This window comes from Acomys minous (genome assembly GCF_964271855.1).
Source record: "Acomys minous genome assembly, chromosome: 4".
NCBI classification, from domain to species: Eukaryota; Metazoa; Chordata; class Mammalia; order Rodentia; family Muridae; genus Acomys; species Acomys minous.
The window spans coordinates 24,261,280-24,287,467 of NC_140486.1; the positions used below are offsets into that span (position 1 = coordinate 24,261,280).

At 39.1% G+C, this 26,188-nt stretch overlaps 1 protein-coding gene across 2 annotated transcripts in view; it reads right to left on the reverse strand.

The window, feature by feature from the left end:
• Positions 1–26,188, reverse strand: part of WDR7 (WD repeat domain 7) — a 277,823-nt gene that overhangs the window by 221,471 nt on the left and 30,164 nt on the right. For both annotated transcript variants that reach the window (XM_084779255.1, XM_084779254.1), the window contains exons 13-14: positions 16,296–16,491; positions 10,705–10,919 (exon numbers count right to left, since the gene is read on the reverse strand). In XM_084779255.1, coding sequence (XP_084635381.1) covers positions 10,705–10,919; positions 16,296–16,491 — 411 coding nt within the window. The remainder of the gene's footprint in view (positions 1–10,704; positions 10,920–16,295; positions 16,492–26,188) is intronic.

Below are 26,188 nucleotides of genomic sequence, written 5' to 3' on the forward strand. Positions count from 1 at the left end.
TTATATAGTCTCTAGGGTAGAGGCTAAGAGAACACCAGTAGAATCTATAGAAAACATAATGAGAGTAAAATAAAACTTTTAAATATTGGTTTAATCTAATAGAAGACTTTAAAATAAATATAGAACTAGGTAAAAGAAAATCAAAATGGCATACACAAGCCCCTCTGTGGGAAAGGCACAGAGCAGGGTCTTAGTATGCTCAGCCAGTTTGAACTAAAACTCAGCAGTGCTCCAGCCTAACTTCCCAAGTGCTGGGTGGGATTGCAGCTGATGGCCTGCATCCAAGCCCATGGGTAGGGGAAGAGAAGAATTCTGGTCACTGCACATGGAACGTAAGTATTCCCAAACCAGTGAGAGTTCTAAGAACAATGATGGCATACAAACATTACTCTTTCAAGGCTATCGTGCCTTGTCTTATGTCAGAGGTGGCAAAGATGGACCGTGTCTTAAAATATCTCTGTAGGGCTGGGCAGAGGGCTCTGTGAGTAATGCTGAGCAGGCACTTAGGCCGAATATGCACAGCTGGCCATGGCCTCCCACACTTGAAAGCCCAGTGCTGTGGGAGGCAGGAACAGGAGGACTACTGGAGCTGGCTTCCTGCCAGGCAGCTCCAGATCTGAGAGATCCTACCTCAGAGGAGTGAGGCAGAGAATGATACAGGACAGGGCACAGGTGTCTTCCTCTGGCCTCTTGCTCATGCAGGCTCACATACGTGTATACACACACACACACACACACACATACACCACCCAAAGCTAATAACATAGTCCTACATACTAGACCACAATTATTTTATTATTAAAATCTAACTTCTCATATCTCTCAATATTACTCAGAAGAGACCAATGTCTTCTTTATTTAACTGAAAAATATACTTCCCCTTGAATAGTCATAGGTATTTACTCTTTTGCTTTGTTTTATTTTTATTAAATGTATTTACTTATTAAACTTATGTGTATGCATGTGAGTATGTGTTGAGATCCGAGTACAATGTGTGGAAATTGGCCTACATCTTTCATGTGAGTCCCAGAGGTCAAATTCAGGTGGCCTAATGAGCAAGTCATCCTCAATACCCCTTTGTTCTTAAAACTAGGACAGCGTAAAAGGTTCTTCAACTTTATTAGGGAAAAATAGACAATTAATACACTATAAATTCTTGTCCTAGTAACTATTTGGAACACCCCAAACTAACATATATACTTACAAGCATATAATAAGTATATAACCAACATGCTTAAATCTTAGGAAAATACTCGTTAAACTTGGGGTTAGAATGTTGATTTAGTTTAACTGATTCTTCAAAGGTCATACATAAGAATGCCTCTAAGGTTAAGAAGAATTCTTTAGACAAGACCTTGAATACTGCATACAATGTCCTATGGGCGGCTGTCTGTGCCTTCAGTGCCCTTTTCACAGGGAATTGTGAAGTCAATTCAATCAGGAAACAAATCTGTTACAGCATGAGTTCTGCAAGCAAAATCACAGTATGCTCTTGCTAGGCTGATTTGACCTCTGAATTCCATTCTCCCTTAGTTACGTAGAACACAAAGGTAGTGGCCTCTGTAAACACAGCACATTCATCCACCTCCCAAGGGTTCTACTAAGAAGACAACTGGGAGTAAAACGTAAGTGAAAGAAGAGTACAGCTCATTTTTTCAACGTCCTCAGTCCTGCCATGTTTCGATATAAATAAGGTGACTTTAGCTGATACAACAATGCCGCACATGTAAAGGTACTGAGCAGAAAACCATCACCTACAGCCTAAAATCACACAGCTAAGGACTTTACTGCTCTACTGATAAAAATCCCTTTCGCCTGAGATATCCCACAAGGTCTCGCCCCCAAGAACCACTGTCTGAAAAATGCTTTATAAGAAAACTCATCAGATCACTATAGCTACTCAGACCATCTTCTTAGCAGACCATCTGTACAGCCACCAAATACCTGCAATCTACAAGTAAGTATAAACTACTACTTTATACATCTAACTCCTAATACATGACTATGCCAGGCATATAGAAAGATTTTAAAAAGGAGATGGCTCTAACCTAGGAGATTATAACCATTTCTCTCCTATTGATTGGTATCAAAGCCTACTTTTATCCACTGAAAGTAGCATGGTATATTCACTTCTTTCTGTTTCAACAGTATCTCTTAAATTTTGTTCTCAACACAGTCCTCCTACAGTGTTCTACCAGTCACCCTCTTACAAAGCACAAGCTCTGTTCTTGACCATGCAGCCACTGCAGCAATGATTCTCTCTGTCAACTGCCAAAGGCAAATTTCACCCACTCTCTACCTCCAGATCATCTCATTCTCAGCTCGCTGCACCCTGATTTCTGACCTAACTTACTCTGCCAAGACAACTATCGATGGGGTGCTCGGAATTACTAAACCTAAAACCTTTTGCTTCAATTCTCAATATTATTTCAGTCTCTGGTCAATTGCTGACACATATATGTTTCCCCAAAGGTTTGTTTTCAATTGTATGTGAGAACTAGACATATCTTTAACTTTTCTTTCCTTATCTCTCCTCTCTCTCTCTCTCTCCTCTCCTCCCTCCCTCTCTCTCTCTCTCTCTCTCTCTCTCTCTCTCTAATTTTCATGTTCTTACACCTAAATAAATATTGTATCTTCAAAGTTCTACCTTTCCCATACTCTGTCCTTCAAGGATATGATTATCTGAGGATACAACTTGAAAATCATTTCTTAAAAGATAATATTCTATCTTTAGCCTATAATTCCATCCCAAGCATTTTCAATGTGTAAATAATCAAAATATACTAAATCAAGTTTATTAATTCATCAATCAGCCAATGAACAAATAAGGCAGTATTCAGAACTAGGATGTCAAAGGTTAACGACTGGACATGAAAGGAAGGAAGGAGGCATGCGTCTAACCCAGACTCTCACAGATCACTGCAAAAGTCTAGCTCTTGTTTCAAGAGTGACAAAAGGCTATAGATTACTGTTCAACATGACCCACACCTAGCACGTGACAAAGTCATAGATGCCATATTTTTAGGTAGTCACTTTAACTGCTTTTTAAAATGAATCAATCGACAAAGAAGCCAAATCCATTCGATGGAAAAGGGATAGCATCTTCAACAAATGGTGCTGGTCTAATGGATGTCTATGTGTAAAAAAATGCAACTGGACCCATATTTGTCACCTTGTACAAAACTCAAATCCAAGTGGATTAAAGACCTCAACATAAAACCAGAGACACTAAGTCACTTAGAAGAAAAAGTGGGGAAGAGCCTGGAACATATTGGCACAGGAGACAACTTCCTGAACAGAACACCAACAGCCCAGACGTTAATGTCAACAATTAATAAATGAGACCTCATGAGGCTGAGAAGCTTCTGTAAGGCAGGAGACACTGTCAAGAGAACAAAGCGACAGCCTACAGACTGGGAAAAGATCTTCACCAACCCTACATCTGACAAAGGTCTAATATCCAAAATATATAAAGAACTCAAGAAATTAAACACCACCAAACCAAATAACCCAATTGAGAAATGGGGCTTGGAACTAAACAGAGAATTCTCAACAGAGGAATATCAAATGGCTGAAAAACACTTAAAGAAATGCTCAACCTCCTTAATCATCAGGGAAATGCAAATCAAAACAACTCTGAGATTCCATCTTACACCCATCAGAATGGCTAAAATCAAAAATTCAAGCGACACCACATGCTGGCGAGGATGTGGGGAGAGAGGAACACTCCTTCGTTGCTGGTGGGAATGCAAACTAGTACAACCACTTTGGAAATCTATCTGGTGCTATCTCAGAAAAATGGGAATAGGGCTTCCTCAAAACCCAGCTATTCCACTCCTTGGAATATACCCAGAAGATGCTCCAGCACACAACAAGAAAATTTGCTCAACCATGTTCATAGCAGCCTTATTCATAATAGCCAGAACATGGAAACTGCCTAAGTGTCCCTCAATAGAAGAATGGATAAAGAAACTGTGCTACATATACACTATGGAATACTATTCAGCTATTAAAAACAAGGAATTCCTGAAATTTGTGGATAAATGGATTGAGCTAGAAATGATCATAATGAGTGAGTTAACCCAGAAGCAGAAAGACTCAAATGGTATATACTCACTTATATTTGCATATTAGCCCAAGGGGCATGTCCCACCAAAGCCTTCACTTACCAGGAAACAGAGACAGAGGGGAGGACATTCTAGTGGGACTCTAGATGAGAGAAGCATGGGAGAATGGCAAAGTAGAAGGATCCAGAGGGTCCTAGAAGCCTACAAGTAGAACATTATGATAGGCAGATTTGGGCTCAGGGGTCCCGCTCAAACTAAGGCACCAGCCAAGGACAATACAGGCGGTAAACCTTAAACCCCTACCCAGATCTAGCCAATGGACAGAACACTCTCCACAGTAGAGTGGAGAGTGGGATATTACTTTCTCATATACTCTGGTGCCCCACCTTTGACCATGTCCCCTGGAGGGGGAGACCTGGTGGCACTCAGTGGAAGGACAGCAGGTTACCAAGAAGAGACTTGATACCCTATGAACATATACAGGGGGAGGAAATCCCCCTCAGGAACAGTCATAGGGGAGGGGAATAAGGGGAAAATGGGAGGGAGGGAAGAATGGGAGGATACAAGGGATGGGATAACCATTGAGATGTAACAAGAATAAATTAATAAAGGAGAAAAAAATAAAAATAAAAATAAATAAAGTGAATCAAAAGCCTTTCGTAAGGCAAACTACACCCACAACTCTGAAGTCAATAATGCCATCTTCTGATGCAAGAGTCAGAAAACTAGCCAATGAGCAGAGTGGGCCACCTGCTGTCCTGAATAGTTTTACTGTGAGTGAGCCATGCTCATTGTTCACATATGACACAAAACTAAGAGTTAAGTCCCCATGACTAAGGAGGCCCACAAAGCTTAAACTATGCACTTCCACACTCGACACAATGCAGGAGCTGGGCTGCAGATGTGTGTACTTGTGCTAGGCTCTCCACAACCCCTGAGCTCTGCACTATGTCCAGTCTTGATTTGATTTGCTATAGAGAGAAGCTTCTTTGATGGAGGCTAAGAACTACACTTCCCTGTGTTGAAGGTAAGCTGTTAGTGTACTGCTCAAGACCCTATGCACGTAAGACACAGAACTCAGATTATTTTCCCTGGATCTAAACTGAAAGCCTCCTTCCTTAGGTCTAGCTTCCATAGTACCAGAAAATTACTATGCAAACTGTGAAAAGAGGGAAGAAATTAATAGTCCTATCTATTGTGACACCTATGAACCAAAACAGTGAACCCACAGCAAGATATCCATAAAGATTCAATAGTGGGTTCACGTGTTGGTGGTAATTAGCATCTATCTAACCAGACTTAAGGACCTCTCAACAGTAAGGAGAGCTTCCTTGGTACCAGAAGCCTAATCAAGTACCCAGAGCTGTGAGCTCATGGATCACAAAGAGAATCTACAGCGGCCACTCTATTAGCCCAGCGTAATTCCTAACTACATCCTGAATCTTAAACCACTGATAAGTGTGGAACACCGGTGAGGGTTACTTACAAAAGCAGGGATGACCCCCAAAGCAACTGCACCATCAATAAGTCTTTATCTACCATGTGTGATGAGTTCCCCATAGCTGTAGAGATGGAGCACCACTTCCAAACTCAGCATACTCTATCACTTCTGGAGACCTCAAGACCATGAAACCACATGCAGTTTGGGCAGGGTTACATACTGCTGGGAGAGAAGCATAGCAAGAAGGGGCTAGAATCTCATGTGACCTCCTTAGTACCTTCTATGATGGAGTGATCGCAGGCCTCATCTTGAGGTCTCTTGCTAAAGCTGTTCTGATAAAGATGTTAATATCTACTCTGCTTAGGCAGCATTCAACGGCACTGTGCTCTCTTCTCATCCTAGCACTTCTTCCTGAGACGTAAGTTGCTAGAAGAAGTAACCATCTCCTATTATAATCATCCTCAAGGCACATTCCACAGACTCTACAGCTAGCCCTATTATTAGCACTGGGCTAGTGTCTTGGAAATAATCCTGAGAGTCACAATCTTCTTAGGCTTACCTATTTGTTCAGCCTACGCTGAAGTGCACAAGACAGCCCTTCTTTGTCTTCACTGCCTAACCCCATCTCTGGGCCACATGACCTTGCACTGTATCAATATAGTAGCCTGCTACTTTCCTGTGGCAACATTTATAAGTACTCTATAGAAGCCATTAAACATGGCAAAATTTTCTTTAACAAAATCTTTCAAAACTATTCAACATCACAGAATTCCCAGTTAAGCTCTCCGCTTTCAATCAAGTTCCTAACCTACACTTCCAAATAAACTTCTCCCTATATGTCTTGGGCGTGTTATAAAGAATTTACACATATAAAGTAGTTATATTATATAATACTGAAAATAAAAAGATGAAGCACATGATGCCTGCCTATAGGAAATTTAATACAGACAAGAGGAAAACCAAGACGAAAATATTCAAGTCCCCACGCAAAATGGCCAGCCAACCAAAAGCAGACCAATAGACTCAATCCAATCCCCATCAAAATGTCAACACAATTATTCACAGAAATTGAAAACACAATCTTCAACTTTGTAGAGATACAAACAAAAATCCAGGCTAAGTAAAACAATCCTTAATAATACCAGAGCTTCTGGAGGTATCATCATCCCAGATCTCAAATTGTACTGCAGAGCTATTATAATAAAAGCATAAAAATAGACATGGTGATCAAAAAAGTACAACTAAAGACCCAGACATAAATCCATACACCTATGGACACCTGATTTTGACAAAGAAGGAAAAACTACACACTGTAGAGAAGACAGCCTCTTTTAACAAATGGTGCTGGTCAAACTGAGTAGCTACACATAGACGAATGAAAACAGATCCATCTACCACTGCACAAAATTCAGTTGCAGATGGATGAAGGACCTTAGCAGAAAACCAGGCACACTTGAACTCATTGTCACAGGAAAGGACTTTCTGAATAGAACAGTAATAGCACAGGCATTAAGACCAACAATTACTAAATGGGACATCATGAGGCTAAAAACCTTCTGTATAGCAAAGAACACCATTATTTGAACAAAATAGAAGCCTACAGAATTATATTTTAAAAATCTTTATCAATTATGTATCTGACAGAGGTTTAAATATACAAAGAACTCAAGAAATCTGAACATCAACAAAAGAGCCCAATTTTAAAACACGGTACATAGTTAAACTTTTCTCAAAATATGAAACACAAATAGCTGATAAACACTGTTAAGAAGTTTAACATCCTCAGCCACTGGGGAAATGCAAGTGAAAACTACTTTGAAATTTCATCTTACCCCAATCAGCATGGAAGAGCAATAAACCAAATGACAGCAGGTGTTAGAGAAAGGAACCTTTCTCTATGCTTCTGTGAAACATTTACTCAAGTCTGTTGGGAGTGCAAACTAGTACAGAGCTAGGAAATCAGTGGAGACTCTCCTCTGAATAGCTGAAAACGTGTCTACCACAAGATCCGCCATACCGCTTGAGCATGTGTTCAAAGGACCCTTACTGTAGAGATACCTGCTATCTTGGGTTTCTACTGTTGTGATAAAACACCAGGATCAAAAGCAACTTGGGGAAGAAAGGGTTTACTTGGCTTAAACTTCTACATCATAGTTCATCATCAAAAGAAGTGAGAGCAAGAACTCAAGGCAGAAACCTGGAAGCAGAAACTGAAGTGCAGCAAAGGCCAATAAGCTGCTCATTGGCTTGCTCTCCACAGCGTACTCAGTCTGCTTCCTGATTCAACACAGGAACAACTTCCAGGGGTGCTACCACATCAACCATTAATTAGTCATGAACACACCCTACAGGCTTGCTCACAAGCCAATACAATGGAGCATCTTCTCAACTGAGAGACCCTCTTCAAATAAGATTCTAGCTTGTGTCAAGTTGACCTACAACTAACCAACATACCTGCTCACCCGTGTTCACTGCTGCTCTGGCGATGAGAGCCAGAAAGTGGAAGCAGCCTATACATCCATCAACTGATGAATGGATAATGGGATATGGTATACTTACACAATGGAATGTTATTTAACTGTTAATAAAAACAAAATTAACAAATTTTCAGAAAAATGGATGGAATTAGAAACAAGTACCCTGAGTGATGGACCCTAGACCCAGAAAGGCAAATATTGCATGTTTTCGCTTAATCTTTAGATGTGTGGGTGTTTCGTTTAGAACATCCACAAAGGTTAGGTAGCTCATAAAGGATCAGGAGATATGAGGGGATGTTCCAAGGAAGGGAAAATGGAATATTAGTGTTATAAGGAGATAAAGAAAAAGTGAAATTGGGGAGATTAAATTCTAGAATTGGGGGATTAAATTGAGAGGAGGGTGGGAGGGCAATGTAAAGGAGGGGATTTAGGGAGGAGCAACTAACACTAAAACCTCTTGAACGACCACATGAAAACCTACTGTGGTAGAAGCTTCCCAAAATATATACATGTATAAATGGAATTTAAATGGGCTACCATATAATGGAGGAAACAATGTATAAACTAGACATCATATGATGTGAACTAAATCCTCAGTACCAAGAATGTGTTGCATCTTGTTGAGTTGTTGGCCCCACACCCCCAAGCATCACAGGTAATTGCCAGTATTAGTGGCTACCTTCCACAACCTGACAGTAAGTCCCTATTGCTGAAGACACCACTTACATCACTGAGCATGGGGAAATCAAATCGGTGCCCAACTAGAAGCTTTCTCCCTACTGACTAGCTTTCACAGCACTGGAAGGTATGACACACACCACCAGAGGAGAACGGCAATCATGAATCTCAGCACACTATGAACCCAGTGACCTACAACAGTGACCTGCATGCAAGACATACTGGTGCAATGGCAGCTTAAATGTTATAGGAGTAGCCAAACATGTTTTGATGGATTAAAAGCCCAATCCATGCGATGGACCTCACATCTGACAGTTAATGAGGCCAGAAACTGAGACTAGAGAGGTCTGGGCCCTAGAGGAAAACCCACTACTATTATTCTGCTAGAGAACCAGTGCAGTAAGGTGATTCCTAGTGGGATAGTGTAAACCCATACATTAGTTCATTGTTAAGCTCATATCAGAGAAGCTTCTCCTTCAGTATACAGTAACTAACACAGGCACCTACAAGCAGACAATGTGAAGACAGGAAGGAAGCGGCCTTGAAGATCTCAGCCATAAAAGGGATGTCTTTACCAAACCCTTCCCTGCAAGGTTTAGAGATCTATGTGGGGAAAAAAAAATGGAAAGATTCTAAGAGCAGGGGTGGTGGGGATCTCCAAGGAAACAGCATCTTTGGGAGACAATCGGGCTGATGCGCATATGAATTCACAGAGACGGTGAGAGCACACACAGTAGTTAGAGAAATCCTTAATGGTACAGGCAACATACATTTTTCATGAAGTGATTATCCTCCTGCAGCCTCAGCTTCCTAAGCCTTCCCCTCCTAAAACTGTTTTCTGTGTAGGCAAAAATTACTCTACAGTGGCTATCTGCTGCTTTTATCACTAATTGCACTATAAAATACACTATTAAAAGAGGGACAAACAAGATTGTAAAAATCACATCATGAACCATGACCACTTTCTAAAGCCATTCATAAATAGTACTATACTACTTATTTTTCTTTAATTTTCCAGGTCTATAATTATTTTTCTAATTTTTTTATTTCTAGGAGCTACCATTAAGAAAAAGAATATATCTTTTATGTCTTAAAGATAAGAACATGCACACATGTTATCTTTTATATGTTGTTTTACACTTTTGCACAAAATTCAAGTCATGTCACATTGTATAATGAGACAATGACCTACTGGTTCAATTATAGGATTCTGTGAAATAAGTAACAAGTGCAGCAAACACTTTTAAGCTGTGATTTATCCTCAAACTTTAGAGCACAGTCCTGAAATCATGGAGGAAAGCCACAGAAGGATTTCACAAGTTCAACTAATGAAATATAAAATACAACAGAGCCAATAAAACATTAATGTCTTGGGGAAAGAAAGAAGGATCAAAAGAGTGATGTCACTGTCAATTTCTGGAGAATATGGGTCAATGGGACAGTCTGCAGTATTTCATACACTGCCAGCACTCACTAATTAATGGATAATTGTCAGTTTACAGATAGTCTTTCAACCCTGTCAGTATTTAGACACAAGTATAAGCACTAAAAAAAAAAAAAAGAAGACGAAGAAGGAAATCAAGAATAAAAGAGAGCTGCAAAATAAACTGCAGCTCAGTTTTGCAAAACAAAGGATAAGGGACCAGTTTAATGACCTGGGACTGCTGTTGCCCATTATAAGGCCATCTTTCTGCCAAATAAAGAAGTAGCTAGTGTCTGGCTTGTAAATATCAGTTAGGAGAATTGGAATGAATTTAAGATTACACAAAGGGGAAAAAGTGTGTTTTTATAATATCAAACCAACATAATTTAGTTAAGTAAAAATAATTTTAAAGCTGGGCAGTAGTGGCTTTAATCTCAGCACTTGGGAGTCAGAGGTAGGCAGATCTCTGTGAGTTCGAGGCCAGCCTGGTCTGCAAAGCAAGTTCCAGGACAGCCAAGGCTGTTTGTTACACAGAGAAACCTTGTCCTGGGGAGAAATCCTTTACTTTGTCAATGACCTTCTGCGGAGCCAAAGATTGAAACTACATACAAAGCTCACCTTGTCAGAGGCCTCAGAAGCCAAGAGGTTAGTTGCAAGGGTTTGCAGCTTGTGGTGGGCCATATTCTTAAGAGCAGCAAGACTGCGCCTTGTCATGGCTTGTTTCAGGTTGACTGCCGGATGACTGAGTGAGTCTACCGCAGCAGGAACGGCTTCATCACAAGCATTCAGTATCTCTACCGCAGTGATCCCCATCGCGCAGCGATCCAGCGCACCTGGAAGGAAATGTATGCCCACAAATATTATGCAATACTGCGCACTATTGTTTGTTTAGGTACAGAAAAAATGTGGCATAGCATTTTTTGTGGGAACATCTTATCAGTATTTGCCCACAAACACCACCTTGTACTCCCTTCATATACTAAACTTCTGTTTAGGTTCCCCAATTGTCTCTCTCCCCTAAGGCTTCACACACCCAGTAAAATCAGATGCAAAGCCAAGACTTTAGGAGCCTCCACCAGGGTTTTCACCTCTGCTGTTTCTCTGGAGGGTTTTCTTATCACTTCAGTCTTTTTAAACATCAAACTCAATGATCTCACCTTTCCTACAGTCTTCTATCAACATTCAACAACAAAATTAAAAAGAAAAATCTCACTAAAATGAGTCCATTTTCTCCTTCAATAATTTCTAAAGCTTTTGTTTCTCAAAGAAGCATCCACAAAACAGGAAGGGAAATGTTGTGCCTTCTCTATTTAGTCTGCAAAAAATGTCTTCTTCACTGGTGGTTATGAAACCCGGTGCTTCCTACACACTAGGCAGGAAGAAAGTGTCCTGCCACTGCACCACATCCCCATCTTTTGGATTCTTAGTTTCACCATGGTAACGTTTCCCGTACATTTATAAGATAGGTACTATTTCTACTCACAGAACCTCAAAGCACCTCATCTGTGCTCCCTTCGATTCACCTCCATCTACATGTCTCTTTTTTCTTTTTTCTTTCTTTTTTTTTCTTTTCCTCCTCCTCCTCCTCTTTTCTTTGTTGTTGTTTTTGTTGTTGGTTCTTGAGACAGGGTTTCTCTGTGTAGCCGTGGAAGTCTTGAACTCCCTTTGTAGACCAGGCTAGCCTTGAACTCACAGAGATCTGCCTGCCTCTGCTTCCCTGCATGCTGGGATTACAGGTGTGCGCCACCACCACCTAGTTTACATATTTCTTAAGTTAGAGCACAAACTTCCTGCTGCATATCATGGGCTTCATCACCACCCTTCCTACTCCCAGATTATTTTATCAGTTTCTCTTTTTCTCTTTTACTTTCTCCTTAATCCTAGTTGCCAGCTCATCAACTGTATATTAAAGTATTTTAAGATTAAATTATTCTTATGACTGTTTTGACTGCATGTATGTCTGTGTACCACATGCATACTTGGTGCGTGCAGAGGCTAAAAAAGGGTGTCAGAACCTCTGAAAGTAGAGTTACAGACAGTTATGACCTGCTATGTGGGTGCTGGGAACTGAATTTGAGTCATCTGCAATAGGAGCGGGTGCTATTAACCACTAAGACAGCTCTCCAGCCTCTTCAAATCCAAAACTATGAACTCCACACAAGCTAGAGTTCGGGGTGTTCTGCTCATTCTAATATGCCTATGTATAGCAGTAACTATTTGTTGGTTAACTAGACACATAATTTATAGCTTAAAATAGAGGTCTTGCGAATCCATGCAGGGAAAAGCCAAGAGATAAAAAACAGAGAAGCCACGTTTATTCTGGATTTCAATTGAGATGGGAGATACATGTTTTTCCTCTTCTTGCTGTTCAAGCTATAGCTAGTGATATAAAGTCCCCTGGAGACTCAGGAAGGTACATCCTGAAAGTTTTGACATTATTTATTTATTTATCATATCAATAAAAAATGAAGCTCCGTAAATCAGATTCAGGCAGGATTTGATGTATGAAATGTATTTAAACTCTTGAGCCATCCTCACTGCATTTGGGGAAATGTTCAAACCTAACCCTGCTCATATGTGTTGGTGCTTTTCGGTTTGGTTAGAAATCAGCTCCACTGGTTGATTTTAGGTTAGAAACTCACATGTCTTTCCTATTCACTTATGTGTCATACTTTAGTTGTATTTTTTTCCTTTTCAAATGTATAGGGATTGCTTGAAGTTTTTCATCATTAAGGGTGATATTGGCTTTGGTTTTGTCATATATATAGTCTTAATTACGTTTAAATATGTTCCCTCAAGTCCTACACTCTAGGACTTCTATATTATTATTATTATTATTATTAATTTATTCATATTACATCTCAATTGTTAGCCCATCCCTTGTATCTTCCCATTCCTCCCTCCCTCCCGCTTCCCCCTACTCCCCTCCCCTATGTCTGTAACTGAGGGGGGACTTCCTCCCCCTATATATGCACTTAGGGTATCAAGTCTCTTCTTGGTAACCTGCTATCCTTCCTCTGAGTGTCACCAGGCCTCCCCATCCAGGGGACGTGTCTAGGACTTCTATTATGAAGACATGTGGGATTTTATCAAGGACTTTTCCTGCATCTTTTGAACTAACTGAGTAATATTTGTTTTTAAGCCAATGTATATGATTTATTACATTTACGAACATGTGTATGTTGAGCCATCTTTGCATCTCTGAGATAAAGTCAACTTGGTGACAGTGAATCATCTTTTTTATGCATGCCTATAACTGGTTTATAAGTATTTTATTGAGGATTTAAAAATCTGTGTTTATCAGAGATGTTAGTCTGTGGTCCTTACGTAGTTTTTTTCTTGTGTCTTTACCTGGTTTTGTTTGTTTGCTTGCTTGCTTTTTGATTCAGTAATTATAGCTTCATGTGTTTACCATACAATCTCTCTTCAGTCTGAAGTACTGTTTCCCATATTCTACTTATGATTGGTCTACTGGATAGAAATTTTCTTAGCCTGTCTGAATCACAGAAAGTCTTTCTCCTTCAACTACGGAAGATAGTTTTTCTGGTTATGGTAAATAATCTAGGCTGACAATTGTGGTCCTTTAGAATTTTCAGTGGCTACCTTGATGGGTTTTCTCATCTGTGGCCTATGATCTTTCTCATGTTCTTTTCAATAGTTCTCTTTGTTCTAAACATTTAGTGTTTTAAGTATAACATGCTAGAGGGCCTTTCTTGTCTGCTCTTGTCTGTGTGTTGTTCTGTGCTTCTGATCTGTCTGGGTATATCTTTCCTTAATTTGAGGAAGTTTTCATCTATTACTTTGTTGAAGATCATGTCTAAGCCATTGACTCGACATTCTTCTCCATCTATGCCTATAATTCAAATATTTTGTCTTTTCATTGTGCCATATAATTCTTGCATCATCCGTGTGTGTGTGTGTGTGTGTGTGTGTGTGTGTGTGTGTGTGTGTGTGTTTAAGTTTTCAAATGCATTTCTGAGTGGTCCAATTCCTCTACTTTATCTTTGAGTCGATATTCTATCTTCTACTTGATCCATTCTACCTTAAAGGATTTCTTCTGAATTTTCTAATTGGGTTATTAAGGTTTTCAATTCCAGCTTCATTTCTCTTCACCACTTATATCTTTTTATTGAATTCAGTTTATAAATTCTGTATTGTCTTTGTTATTTTACTCAGCCATAAATGTTTTACTAGACATAGCGCAGTCTAGTCATACTATCCCCTTTATGTTCACTAAGCTGTTTAGTGCCATCTTCCTTGAACTTCTTGAATTCTTTGATGAAGTTAATGATATCTTAAGCTCTGTGTCCTTGGGTTCATCTATGTTTTTCTCATGGAGAACATTTATATATGGACTAGTGGGGGTCTTGTAGGGGGACAGAGAATACACACTGTGTTGACCTTTCGTATTGTTTGTGGTTTTGCAACATGACCTCAGCATGTAGTCTTCCCTTAAGTGTGTGGTGAATGAGGGACTCCAGCCTGTCTCATACTGAGCTAGTACAGGAATCTCAAGATGAGATCCAGGATTAGATGTGTAGAGGTGGTGTAGGCAGACTCCCCAGGAAAACTGACTAGTCTTCCTTTGTTTATACATTTTAAAACTTATGTATATGTTTTGTGTGGTATTTGCCTATGAATGAGAGTGCCCGCAAAAGCCAGAGGAGGTAGTCAGGTCCCTGGAGTGGAAGTTGCAAGGGGTTGTAGGCTGCCCATGTGAGAGCTAATACTCTACCAAGGATTCTCTGCAAGAGCAGGACATGCTCTGCACAGCTGAGCCATCCCTCCATCTAAAGCAAGTCTTCCTCTAAAAACACCGAAGACTATATCAGAAAGAAACATGTCACAGTGGTCATCTCTACCATGGAGCTGTGTGCCTTCAGTCTGCCTTCCTTCTTTTAAACTTTAGTGCTTTTTAAATACAACATCAAATATTAATCTCTCTTACAATATAAAGTAGACTACAGAGTTAAATCTGTTAGCTTTTAGGACTGTTTCCTCTAGTCAAGATTGCTCATGATGTGTCTACTTAGTTCCAAAGGGCCTGAAAAGTACTCCTCACATCGTAGCAGTACAAGCAGAAATATGTAGCAAAACTACTTCAAAGGACTATGTAGAACAAACAGGAGGGGAATAAAATCATTTAGTAGAATCATTTTTAAATAAGTAAACTATCACTCACAAGAAAAGTTTTAATCACTGATACATATTACTTAAGATTGCAAAACTATTAGTACGTGTGTTTAAAAAAAAAAAAACTTAAGCTAAAACATTGTTTCCTGCTGAAATATCCCAGGTAAAAACCAAACTTAAGCTAAAACATTGTTTCCTGCTGAAATATCCCAGGTAAAAACCATATTGATCTGTATATGCACAGCTATCAGCACCTGTGTTATTCTGTTAAGCAATATTTACTCCATACGATACTCCATACAGAAAATTGAAAACTGAAATTAGACATGTTGTCACTGAAGTCTAAAACACCCATTTCCATTTGGCTCCTAGTATCACCTGTAAACATAAATGCTGTTTTTATTTGCTCAGGAGAGGGGACGAGATGAGGGCCACACAAAGTTGTATGAGTGCACGGCGGGGGCTGAGCCCAGAGCACTTCTTTCTCTGTTCTATCTATTCCTAGGCCTAGGCCTGGAAGATTCTGGCCTCTGTACAATCTAATCTTCTGTAACAACGGCGTTGAAAGCTCCAGCTTCCAGCCTCCATCTACTAACCTAGGCCTAGAATGTTTCAGCTTCTAAGACGTACTGCTGAATAAGCTCACTCTTTCTAGATCTTTCTGATCTCTCACTAGGTGGTTCAATTCAGCTGCTCTGGCCCAAACTACTTTCCAAGCTGGTTGATTCAATCTGGCTTCTCTCTCAGCTTCTGATTAAGTTGCACTGCTTGGCCTGAAAATGAGCCAAAACTGTCTCCTTCAGCTTGCTTGGCAATTCATAAGCAATCTAGACATCACTGCATATTAACATTGCACATTTACCCTCAACGACTCTACAAGTTCTAACATATTACAAAAAAAATATAAGAATGGTACATATGTCATTATGGATAAAGATAAAATTAGAAAGGATAGGTATAAGAAATAGAAATAGAAATCCCTTTAAATTCAGGGTTGATTTTCATATGAAGAACTATTTGCAGGAAGTCAAAGACATTCTTTTAACTCTCTATTCCTCCTCCATACTCAGTCTCACCAGTGTCCATTTGCCAGACGTACACAGAGCCATCTGTGCATCCCACCACCAGGTAGTCATCGGAAGGCCTCCACTTGATCACCTGAATAGGAAACAGGTGACGAGACGCCAACATGATGCATTTTTTCTCTCGCAAACTTAGAAGTCCCACTGAGTGGTCACTGGCTACAGAGCAGACGCAGTGTTGAACTCTTGCCTAAAAAGGAGAAGAAACCTTTATTATATTTACATTAAAATTAGAGTAAGATAGACCTTGTCTCCCAATGAAAATTACTTATGTATATTCTACTGAAAACCAACCCCAATATTAGGTCATTTTGAACAATGTCTTCCTCCTTTAGACTATAAGTAAAAGTTCCTGGTTTCAAGTAGATATCATAAAAGTGTTAAATGATGCAAAGATTAAAGACTGAAAAAAATGTCATTGAAATTTTAAAAAGACTTCACTAAAATAATTGCCACACCTGAAAATGCAAAACTGGGCAGTGCAGGGTGGGGCAGGCGGGGTGGTCTGTTCTTATGTGTCCTCTCTCCACAATGTGAACTTACTTTTCTGTTTCCAGAGAGAGCTATCTCTGGTCCTTCTGCACAGCTTTTACTTCATTGGTACTGTCTGCTTTACTGCTTTGCTTTATTATTTTCTTTTGTTTTTGAGCCAAGTGCCCCGGTGCACTGCAGGCTAGCCTCTGATACTCCCGCCTCAACCAACCAAGTGCTAGGATTGTGGCAAATACCACTCACCAAAATCTGGAAACCACCTCACTAAAACAATTGCCACATCTGAGAAGACAAAACCGGGCAGAAAACACCACTCAGTTCTAGGATTTGCTAGACCCTTTACAATGCTGATGTGAACATGACTGACTGTGTTACAAGGACATATAACATCATTCATCCCTAAGCTTGTTTGACCTTGATCTTCTTAGTAAAGCACACTGCGGAAGCTGCTGTGCTAGGGCTCTTTTCTGCTGTGAACACTCGAAGCTCAGGACTGAGTTTTTCCTTGTGACAGGGCAGCATCCTGGGTGCTGGCATCTGGATGTGGCTCCCACTGCCCCACCTGCTTCTCCTAGTCTCTCTTCGCCATGAGTTAGCTAGATTTTTATGCTGGTGAATGTTTATAATTGTAAGTCATCTTAAAGTTAAGAAAACTAAGTTTAGAGAGACACTACAAATTTTGCTTAAAGCATCACACAAAATTGTCTTATGCACTTATTAGCTTGCTTATAAATATTCAATGACTTTTTTCCTTTAAAAAGACATACTAACAACTGAAAATAAGCAGATTTCTAACACATACAAGTTAGTTTTACAATTACCAAATAAAGTAAACTGGCAACAAAAATAAATAAATAAAGATAGCCACAATAAAATAAAACTGGGCAAATACACATATCCTAAGGCCTTTACTTTCAACTATTTTATAAGGCATATATTATCAGTTGCATAAGACATATATTGCTAACTCCAGATAAAAGACAGTTTAATAAAATGGAAGCTTTGCGTGTCTATGAATTCTCATTAGTACTAACTTTGGATTTGTCAGAGTCACTCGTTTTATAAAAAAGATGAGTGCTATGTCAGTAGATAAAGAGTGGTTTCTATTCTGCATCTGGTATTTCTCTTTTACAGGGTGCTTTTACTCATTTCTCTCCTAAGAAACCGTGCTCTTTACCTCTGATCATGACTACCTGGAAAGAATTCTTCCAGGACAGCAGCACTTCCGCTCTGCGCACAGGCTTCTTTCAGGTCGGCTTAGCCACAGCGCTCCAGCCTTCTCCACTGCTTTTGCTCTTACTGCTTCAACTCATGAGCTCTCTAAACTCTTCGATCAAAGGAACTAGTCGGTAAACTGCCTGCTGCACACAAGGACCTAAGTGTGCATCCCCAGCTCCTACATTAAAAGCCAAGTACAAAGGTGTACACTTGCACGGTCAGTGCTGGGGAAGATGAGACAGGCTGATCCTGGGCCCTGGTAGCATACGGTCTGGCCACTCAGTGAGCTCCAGACGCCAGGGAGAAAACATCTCTTAAAAAACAAGATGACGGGGCTGGACAGATGGCTCAGAGAGAGGTTAAGAGCACTGGCTGATCTTCCAAAAATCCTGAGTTCAATTCCCAGCAACCACATGGTGGCTCACAACCATCTATAATGAAATCTGTTGACCTCTTCTGGCCCATAGGTGTACATACAGGCAGAGCACTGTATACATAATAAATTTTTATTACTAATTTTCTTGGTTTTTCGAGACAGGGTTTCTCTGTGTAGCCTTGGCTGTTCTGGACTAGCTTTGTAGACCAGGCTGGCCTCGAACTCACAGAGATCCACCTGCCTCTGCCTCCCAGGTGCTGGGATTAAAAATGTGTGCCACCATGCCTGGCATAAATAAATCTTTAAAATAAATAAATAAATAAAATACAAGATGAAGAGCCACCAGCACTCAGGAAGGTAAAGGCAGGAGGATTATTATGAGTTCGGGCTAGCCTAGTACACAAAGCAAGTTCAGGACAGCCAAGGCTACACAGAGAAACCCTGTCTCAAAAAATAAAAATTAAATTAAATTTTTAGAAACCAAACAAGATGAAGACCAACTGAAGAAGACATCCAACATCAATTTCTGGCAACCACACCCCCATGGCCACCCTGACACATGCATACAAACATGTACACCTAAACCACACACCCACACAGAGTGAAATCAAATCATACTGGCACACTGTCATCCCAACACTAAGGATTAGCTCTTTTGTTGGTGAGGGAGGCGGGTGGGAGGTGAAGCAGTTAGGAGCCAGTTTAGGCTACATAGTGAAACTCTGTCTCAAAAAACAAAAACAAAAACAAAACAAAACAAAAAAACTAGTCCTTAATCTAGCTGGTAAATTTGCAACATGTCATGTGTGAATAAATTTCATTTAAAATGTTGAAAAGTATTATGTTGAGTCAAATGAATTTCTTATGTTGGTTATGTCTAAAATTAGAATCTACTGCAGATATTAACAACAGCTACACCCAACCACTGATGTTGGTGCTGTTTTGCTAAGCTTAGGAAGTGTGGCCTTGCTTGAGGACACATGTCACCAGCTATGGGCTTTGTGATAGTTTGAGTGAGAATGGCCCCCACAGTTTCATCAGTTTGAATACTTGGTTCCTAGCTTTGTCCCTGTGGCTCAAGACGAGAGCTCTGAGCTGCTGCTTCAGCTGCCATGCCAAATATTGTGCCTGCCACTTCACTGGCTCGATGGACTGACTGCTCTCTCTCTGGAAACATAAGCCCAAATTAACCCTTCCTGCTACACAGCACTTAGGACAGGATGTTTTATCACAATAATAAAAAAGTAACTAACATACTGATAATCTATTTTTTAAAAAAAAGAGTAGAGCCACCCAATGAACAAAACTAGGAATGAGAAAGCCTCCTGAGCAGCTTCACTGTCAGACACTCACCATGCCCAAGATATGGAGGTGGGCCATGCCAAAGATGAAAAGAGTGCAGTCCCTCCTCCTAGCAATAGTGAAAAGTGTGCTATCACACTGCTTTTGTACGACAAAACACACAGGCTAACCGCACAGCCTAAGCTTCACAAGTAGACTACGGCCCACTAAGGCTTTCAAGGCTGTAGTGTGGAGCTAAAGGAACGAATCATTGGTTGAGAGGGCTTCTTCAGAAATCATACGGACAGGAATTGAAATCCCAGCACCCAAGCAACAAGCCAAGCAGCCCAGATGGGGCAGACACAGGAGGACTTATGCAACTTTCAGGGTCCCAACCCAGGCAAGATGTGAGCCCCAAGTTCAGGGAGATACTTACCCTGCCTCAAAGAAATAGGCTGTGGGTAATAAGAAGATCCCTAGCATCCACTTCTGACCTCCAGTGCAAGCTTACATGCAAGGTTGGGTCCCCCTCTCTAGTGCCTCCATTCTATCTCCTCATGGCCACACAGCACATCCTCTTATCACATAAATTTACCTAAGTAACTTTGGAAATCTATCTGCTGCTATCTCAGAAAAATGGGAATAGGGCTTCCTCAAGACCCAGCTATTCCACTCCTTGGAATATACCCAGAAGATGCTCCAGCACACAACAAGAAAATTTGCTCAACCATGTTCATAGCAGCCTTATTCATAATAGCCAGAACATGGAAACAGCCTAAGTGTCCCTCAGTAGAAGAATGGATAAAGAAACTGTGGTACATATACACTATGGAATACTACTCAGCTATTAAAAACAAGAATTTCCTGAAATTTGTGGATAAATGGATTGAGCTAGAAATGATCATAATGAGTGAGTTCACCCTGAAGCAGAAAGACTCAAATGGTATATACTCACTTATATCTGCATATTAGCCCAAGGGGCAGGTCCCATGAAAGCCTTCATTTACCAGGAAACTGAGACAGAAGGGAGGACATTCAATTGTAGAAGGATCCAGAGGGTCCTAGAAGCCTACAAGTACAACATTATGATAGGCAGATTTGGGCCCAGGGGTCCCGCTCAAACTAAGGCGCCAGCCAAGGACAATACAGGCGGTAAACCTTAAACCCCTACCCAGATCTAGCCAATGGACAGAACACTCTCCACAGTAGAGTGGAGAGTGGGATATGACTTTCTCACATACGCTGGTGCCTCACCTTTGACCATGTCCCCTGGAGGGGGAGACCTGGTAGCACTCAGAGGAAGGACAGCAGGTTACCAAGAAGAGACTTGATACCCTATGAGCATATACAGGGGGAGGAGGTCCCCCTCAGGAACAGTCATAGAGGAGGGGAATAAGGGGAAAATGAGAAGGAGGGAAGAATGGGAAGATACAAGGGGTGGGATAACCATTGAGATGTAACAAGAATAAATTAATAAAAAAAAGAAAAAAAAGAATGAATAAAAAGAAATAAATACTAAAAAATAATAATAATAATAATAAATTTACCTAAGTAAAACTCACTATGTAGCCAAAGATGACCTTGAACTTCTACATGTTTCTTGGACAGGTCTTAAATTCATTATACAGACAAAGATGATGTTAAACGTATCCTGCTGTCTCCAACATCCAAGTGTTGGAAATACAGTTATGTGTCACAATCAGACCTGGCCTTCTGTGGTGCCAGCAAAATGAACTCAGGACATCACTCGCATTAACCAAGAAGACATTCTTAACAACTGAGCTACACAACCAATCGCCATATGAGTTTTCCTCTCTTACAATGCATGATGATGAAGTTGGCAAGTGTCCAACAAAATGCAGTTTGGTCATTTATAAAAATAATATATCATCTCTGTAAAGAATACAAGTCTTTGAAGAATTAACCTTAGCTTTACTGCAAAAAAAACACTCCTGAAATAACTAAAATAACCAAGAATGAAAACACACACACACAAAATCCATATTAGTAAGTCCACAAAAGCATGGTTATTAGAGGTACTTAAGTCAAGAAAATATGGTCCTCTTTGTTAAATATAGATTAAAATAAACCTAGTTTTCCTTCTTTCAAGAAATGCTAGTCCAAATCACATAAAGAAACTAGCTAGGAAATGACTTTATATAGCAAAACCTCATTAATTCTGCTCCCACTAATTAATTCTGCATTGATGGCTACTTTTGAACACTGTGTGAGCAAATTAACAATATGAACAAAGCAAATGCCTAGCCTATTTAATGTAGAAAGAAAAAGACCACTCAGGCACTTTCTTTAGGATTAATTTTGATTCAATGAGCAGAATTATGATAAATAATTCTTAGCTATCTACTAAATGAAAGCACTTAAAAGATTTGCTAAAACACAATTACCATGTTCTTATCTGTCCTCAGAATTATTAACGAAGCACTTCTAAAAGTATTTAACAATTCACATTTCGTCTTGACTTAGATCCAACTTTCTTTATGAGCTAAATTCCAGAGATCGGAGCACTAAACGTCTACTTTGTATATAATGACTGATTCTATCACCTACTAACGCCATTTCATTCTTTTTCTACTTCAACATGAAAACATCAACTGCAGATGACTTAACAATAGTATTACAACAAGATAGTGTGTAAAACATTCTGATGGTGTAATTAAAATGATTATACAAGCCAAGCATGATGACTCATACCTGTAATCCCAGCACTTGAAAGGCTGAGCCAAGAGGGATATAACGAGTTCAGTACAAGGCTAGATTATATAGTCCCAGGCTGACATGGGTTACAGACATACACGCCAAGGTTACTCAACTAAAAAAGGTAGCACAGTTGCAGCAAAACTTATTTGGAAAGCATTCAATAATTTATGGATTAAAAATGTTTAGGTATATGTGTATAAGTTATATGTGCCTCTATGTAAATATGTACATTATAAAACATACATAAAAACTTTTTAAAGGATAACTCAAAGTTTAAATGAACAAACTTAAAATGATATTTTTTTTTTTAGACTATGTACTAATGTTTATAATTATCCAATGCCACAAGGCATAATCATTACCTTTATAAGGTTTCACTGTTTGGTGGACACTGATGCAGACTTTACGTTTGGCTATTCTTCCAGTGTTCTGAGTAACTGCCATTTAAACCCAGTGTGGTTAATAATTAGAGACTAATTCTTTATTGGAGATGCCTCCCCTTGCTCAGAGGATACAAGCGCTTGTTGTATGTGTAGACAATCCAGGGTTGGTTCCCAGCACGCACATGGTAGCTGACAATCATCTGTATCTCCAGTTCCAAGCTATCCAACACCCCTGGCCTCTGAGCACATGTCACACTCACTTTGCATTTTCACACATGCAGGAAAAACACTCATAAACTGAAATCAAAATAATTAAATCTTTTTGAAACAATCTTCCATGCTCATGGATTGGTAGGATTAATACAATAAAAATGGCTGGTCTACCAAAAAAATCTACAGATTTCAACGCAATCCTCATCAAAATGCAACAAAATCTTGAAAGGACAGATCTTGAAAGGACAATTTTCAGCTTTGTATAGAAACACAAAAAACCCAGGATAGCCAAAACAATCCTGAATTTAAAAAAAAAAAACAAAAAAAAAACCTGTTGGAGGTGTCACCATCCTTGACTTCAAGTTGTACCTACCGCACTACAGTAATGAGAATAGCATGGAATCGGCACAAAACGGACAAGTTGATTAATAGAAACCAACTGAAGACCCAGACATAAATCCGCACATTATGGATAATGGGTTTTTTTTTTAATAAAGAGGCCAAAAATAAAAACTGAAAAGAAGACAGCATCTTCAACAAAAGTGCTGGTCAAACTGGACCCTAACCCAGAAGCTATTTCTAATGGAAAATCACTTGCAAATGAAAATTCAATTTCTTCCATGGGCATCTCACTGGGGAAACAAACTCTCCTAAAGGTAGGCTGCATTCCCAACAACAGACAGACAACAGAAAATGACTCAATGGCTTCTTTAGAGGGTCCTTGTCTCATAATGTCACGCCAGAACTTTTTGCTTTTTTTTTACTTTATTTTTATTTGTTTTTATTTTATTTTTATTTTTTTCTTCTCTCTTTTTATCCTACAGGCCGTGAGTGTGTGTGTGTGTGTGTGTGTGTGTGTGTGTGTGTGTGTGTTATGGCCTCCAGTTTAGTGGTTTTATACAATTTCTAAGTGTGTAAATGAGTAGGTCTGTTTCTTGTGCCTTCTGGTAGGCTCTTTTCTTTCTATTTGCTTATTTTGTCTTATTTAGATGTGTTAGTTTTTGTCTTATCATATCTTATTTTGTTATTATCCCATTAAATCCTATTTGCTTTCTAATGAGAGACAAATGGGGTGGATCCAGATACAAGGGGAAGTGGGGAAGAAGCAGGAGTAGTAGAAGGAGGAAAAACTGTTATCAGGGTAAAGTATATGGAAAACAATATTTTCAACCAACTAATTAAATATTTTAAAAAGGAAATAACATCTAACAATATTTCCTCTGCCAATTTATAACAGTTATATAAAAACTATACAATCTAACGCAAGTCAAGAGGACCATGAGTTCTGTGCCAGGCAGGGCTACACAGCGGGGTGTATCAAAAAACAAAACAAAAACAAATGCCTGCATCATAGTTCAATTATAGTGCAGTTGTCTAACATGATGAGGCTGAGTTTAATGTCCAGCACTGAAGTTTTGATTTTTATACAGTATAATCTACAAACCCCTCTAATAAACATTTTAACTAGATGTACACTTGTGAGAAGGACTCTGGAGCCTTCTTTGTGGCAATATATCCCTTATGGTATTTTGAAATGAGTGATAGTATCACTATTCATCCAAGTAAATGTTCAGAAGCTTCCATTTACTAAGACTTAAAGGAACCAAAATTAAAAGTTCTAGTATTTCTTCCCACACCTCAATTGAGAGCTTCACAATCTCAACTTCTGAAACCACTGCCCTCAAGCAATCAACTCAATTAAGAAGTGTTTCATTGCTCGAGAGAATCTGGGCAGCATGAACTGAGCAGCCTATCACTGATGGGATTTTATAGGCCAAAAATCTTCACAATATGTTAAAAGCAATATATATGTATGACCTTGGATTCTAGCTAAAAGTAAAAGTTAGCAATAAGCAACAGGATATTTATCCAAATAAAAATTATTAATTTTCTGAAGAAAAAAATAACTGGGATAGGGACAAGTGAAAAAATACTGGACCAAAACATCAAGATAGATATTTAGTTTTCAAAGAAATCTAATCGTAATATTTAAGAAGGTTCATTAAATTTGCCAGTAAATAATCACCCCATTACATTAAGTGCTGAAGAGCAGAGAATACTATGGGCTATCTTGGTATCTGAAAGTCAGACCACACCACCTAGGTCATCCAGTCTGACCTTACACATATTAAAGCATTCCCAGAAACCTCTCGTGTAACATGAGATCACATGTAAGCATGAATTACAGAAATTACAGGCAGCCAGTTTATCTCATCCACAAGCTCCCTGGGGAGATGATTCCACCTTACAATGGAATCCAATGCAAAGAATATTAATTTTTGCTTTCCTAAACTACATTACTCCTTTCTTGGCATTGTTTGAGGAGCAACCTTCTATTTGTCCCAGTTAATCTTCTCTTTGTATAAATTTCCTCTAAATATATGAACACGCCACTGTCTCTCCTTTTAAACACGCTCACCATTGGAAAAGCTGTGAATGAGCAGCTTCTTTTGCTCATGAATCAATCCCACTTGTCTCTTAATCATTACTTCTTGTACTTCCCAGAACTCCTTCTTTGGAACACAAATGTGCCTTTAAGATGTCACTTATCCGCCTAAATATTCTATCTAAAAGGAGAAATAGTCTACGAAATTAAATATTAATTTCATTTCTATACTTGCACAAAACTGAATCAAAACACAATTTTTTTCAATATCAGAAATAAAACTTTTATTTTTTCAAAAAAAAGGAATCTGTTTCTTTAGTATTTACTTTATGAGATCATATGAGCCAACCAAAACACTAACCAACTATATGAATAACATTACTTCCAAGGATAATTTTAACATCCTCCTTTACTCACTATACATATTATACTAAATATATGTAGCCACGGCTACACAGAGAAGCCCTGTCTTGAAAAACAACAACAACAAAAAAAAAAAAATACTGAGGGACTCTAGGTGTTAATAATCAAAGAAGAACAGCTAAAAGATAATTTGCAGGAAAATAGAGCAATCAACAGTATCTCCAAGACATTACAAATTTAGGAAGTCAAAAGGTTGGTTGCTTGTTTCACAAGGTAAAAATCTTCAATAGTTTTAATTTATTGAATAAACACACATTTATTCAATCAAAATCACATTTACTTACATAAATCAGTAATACAAAACACTAATAGAAATAGAAAAAACAAAAATGAAATTTTGAAGTACTAATATGTACTAGGAGGCCAAGTTGATGTCATCAAATCTGATGACTTCAAA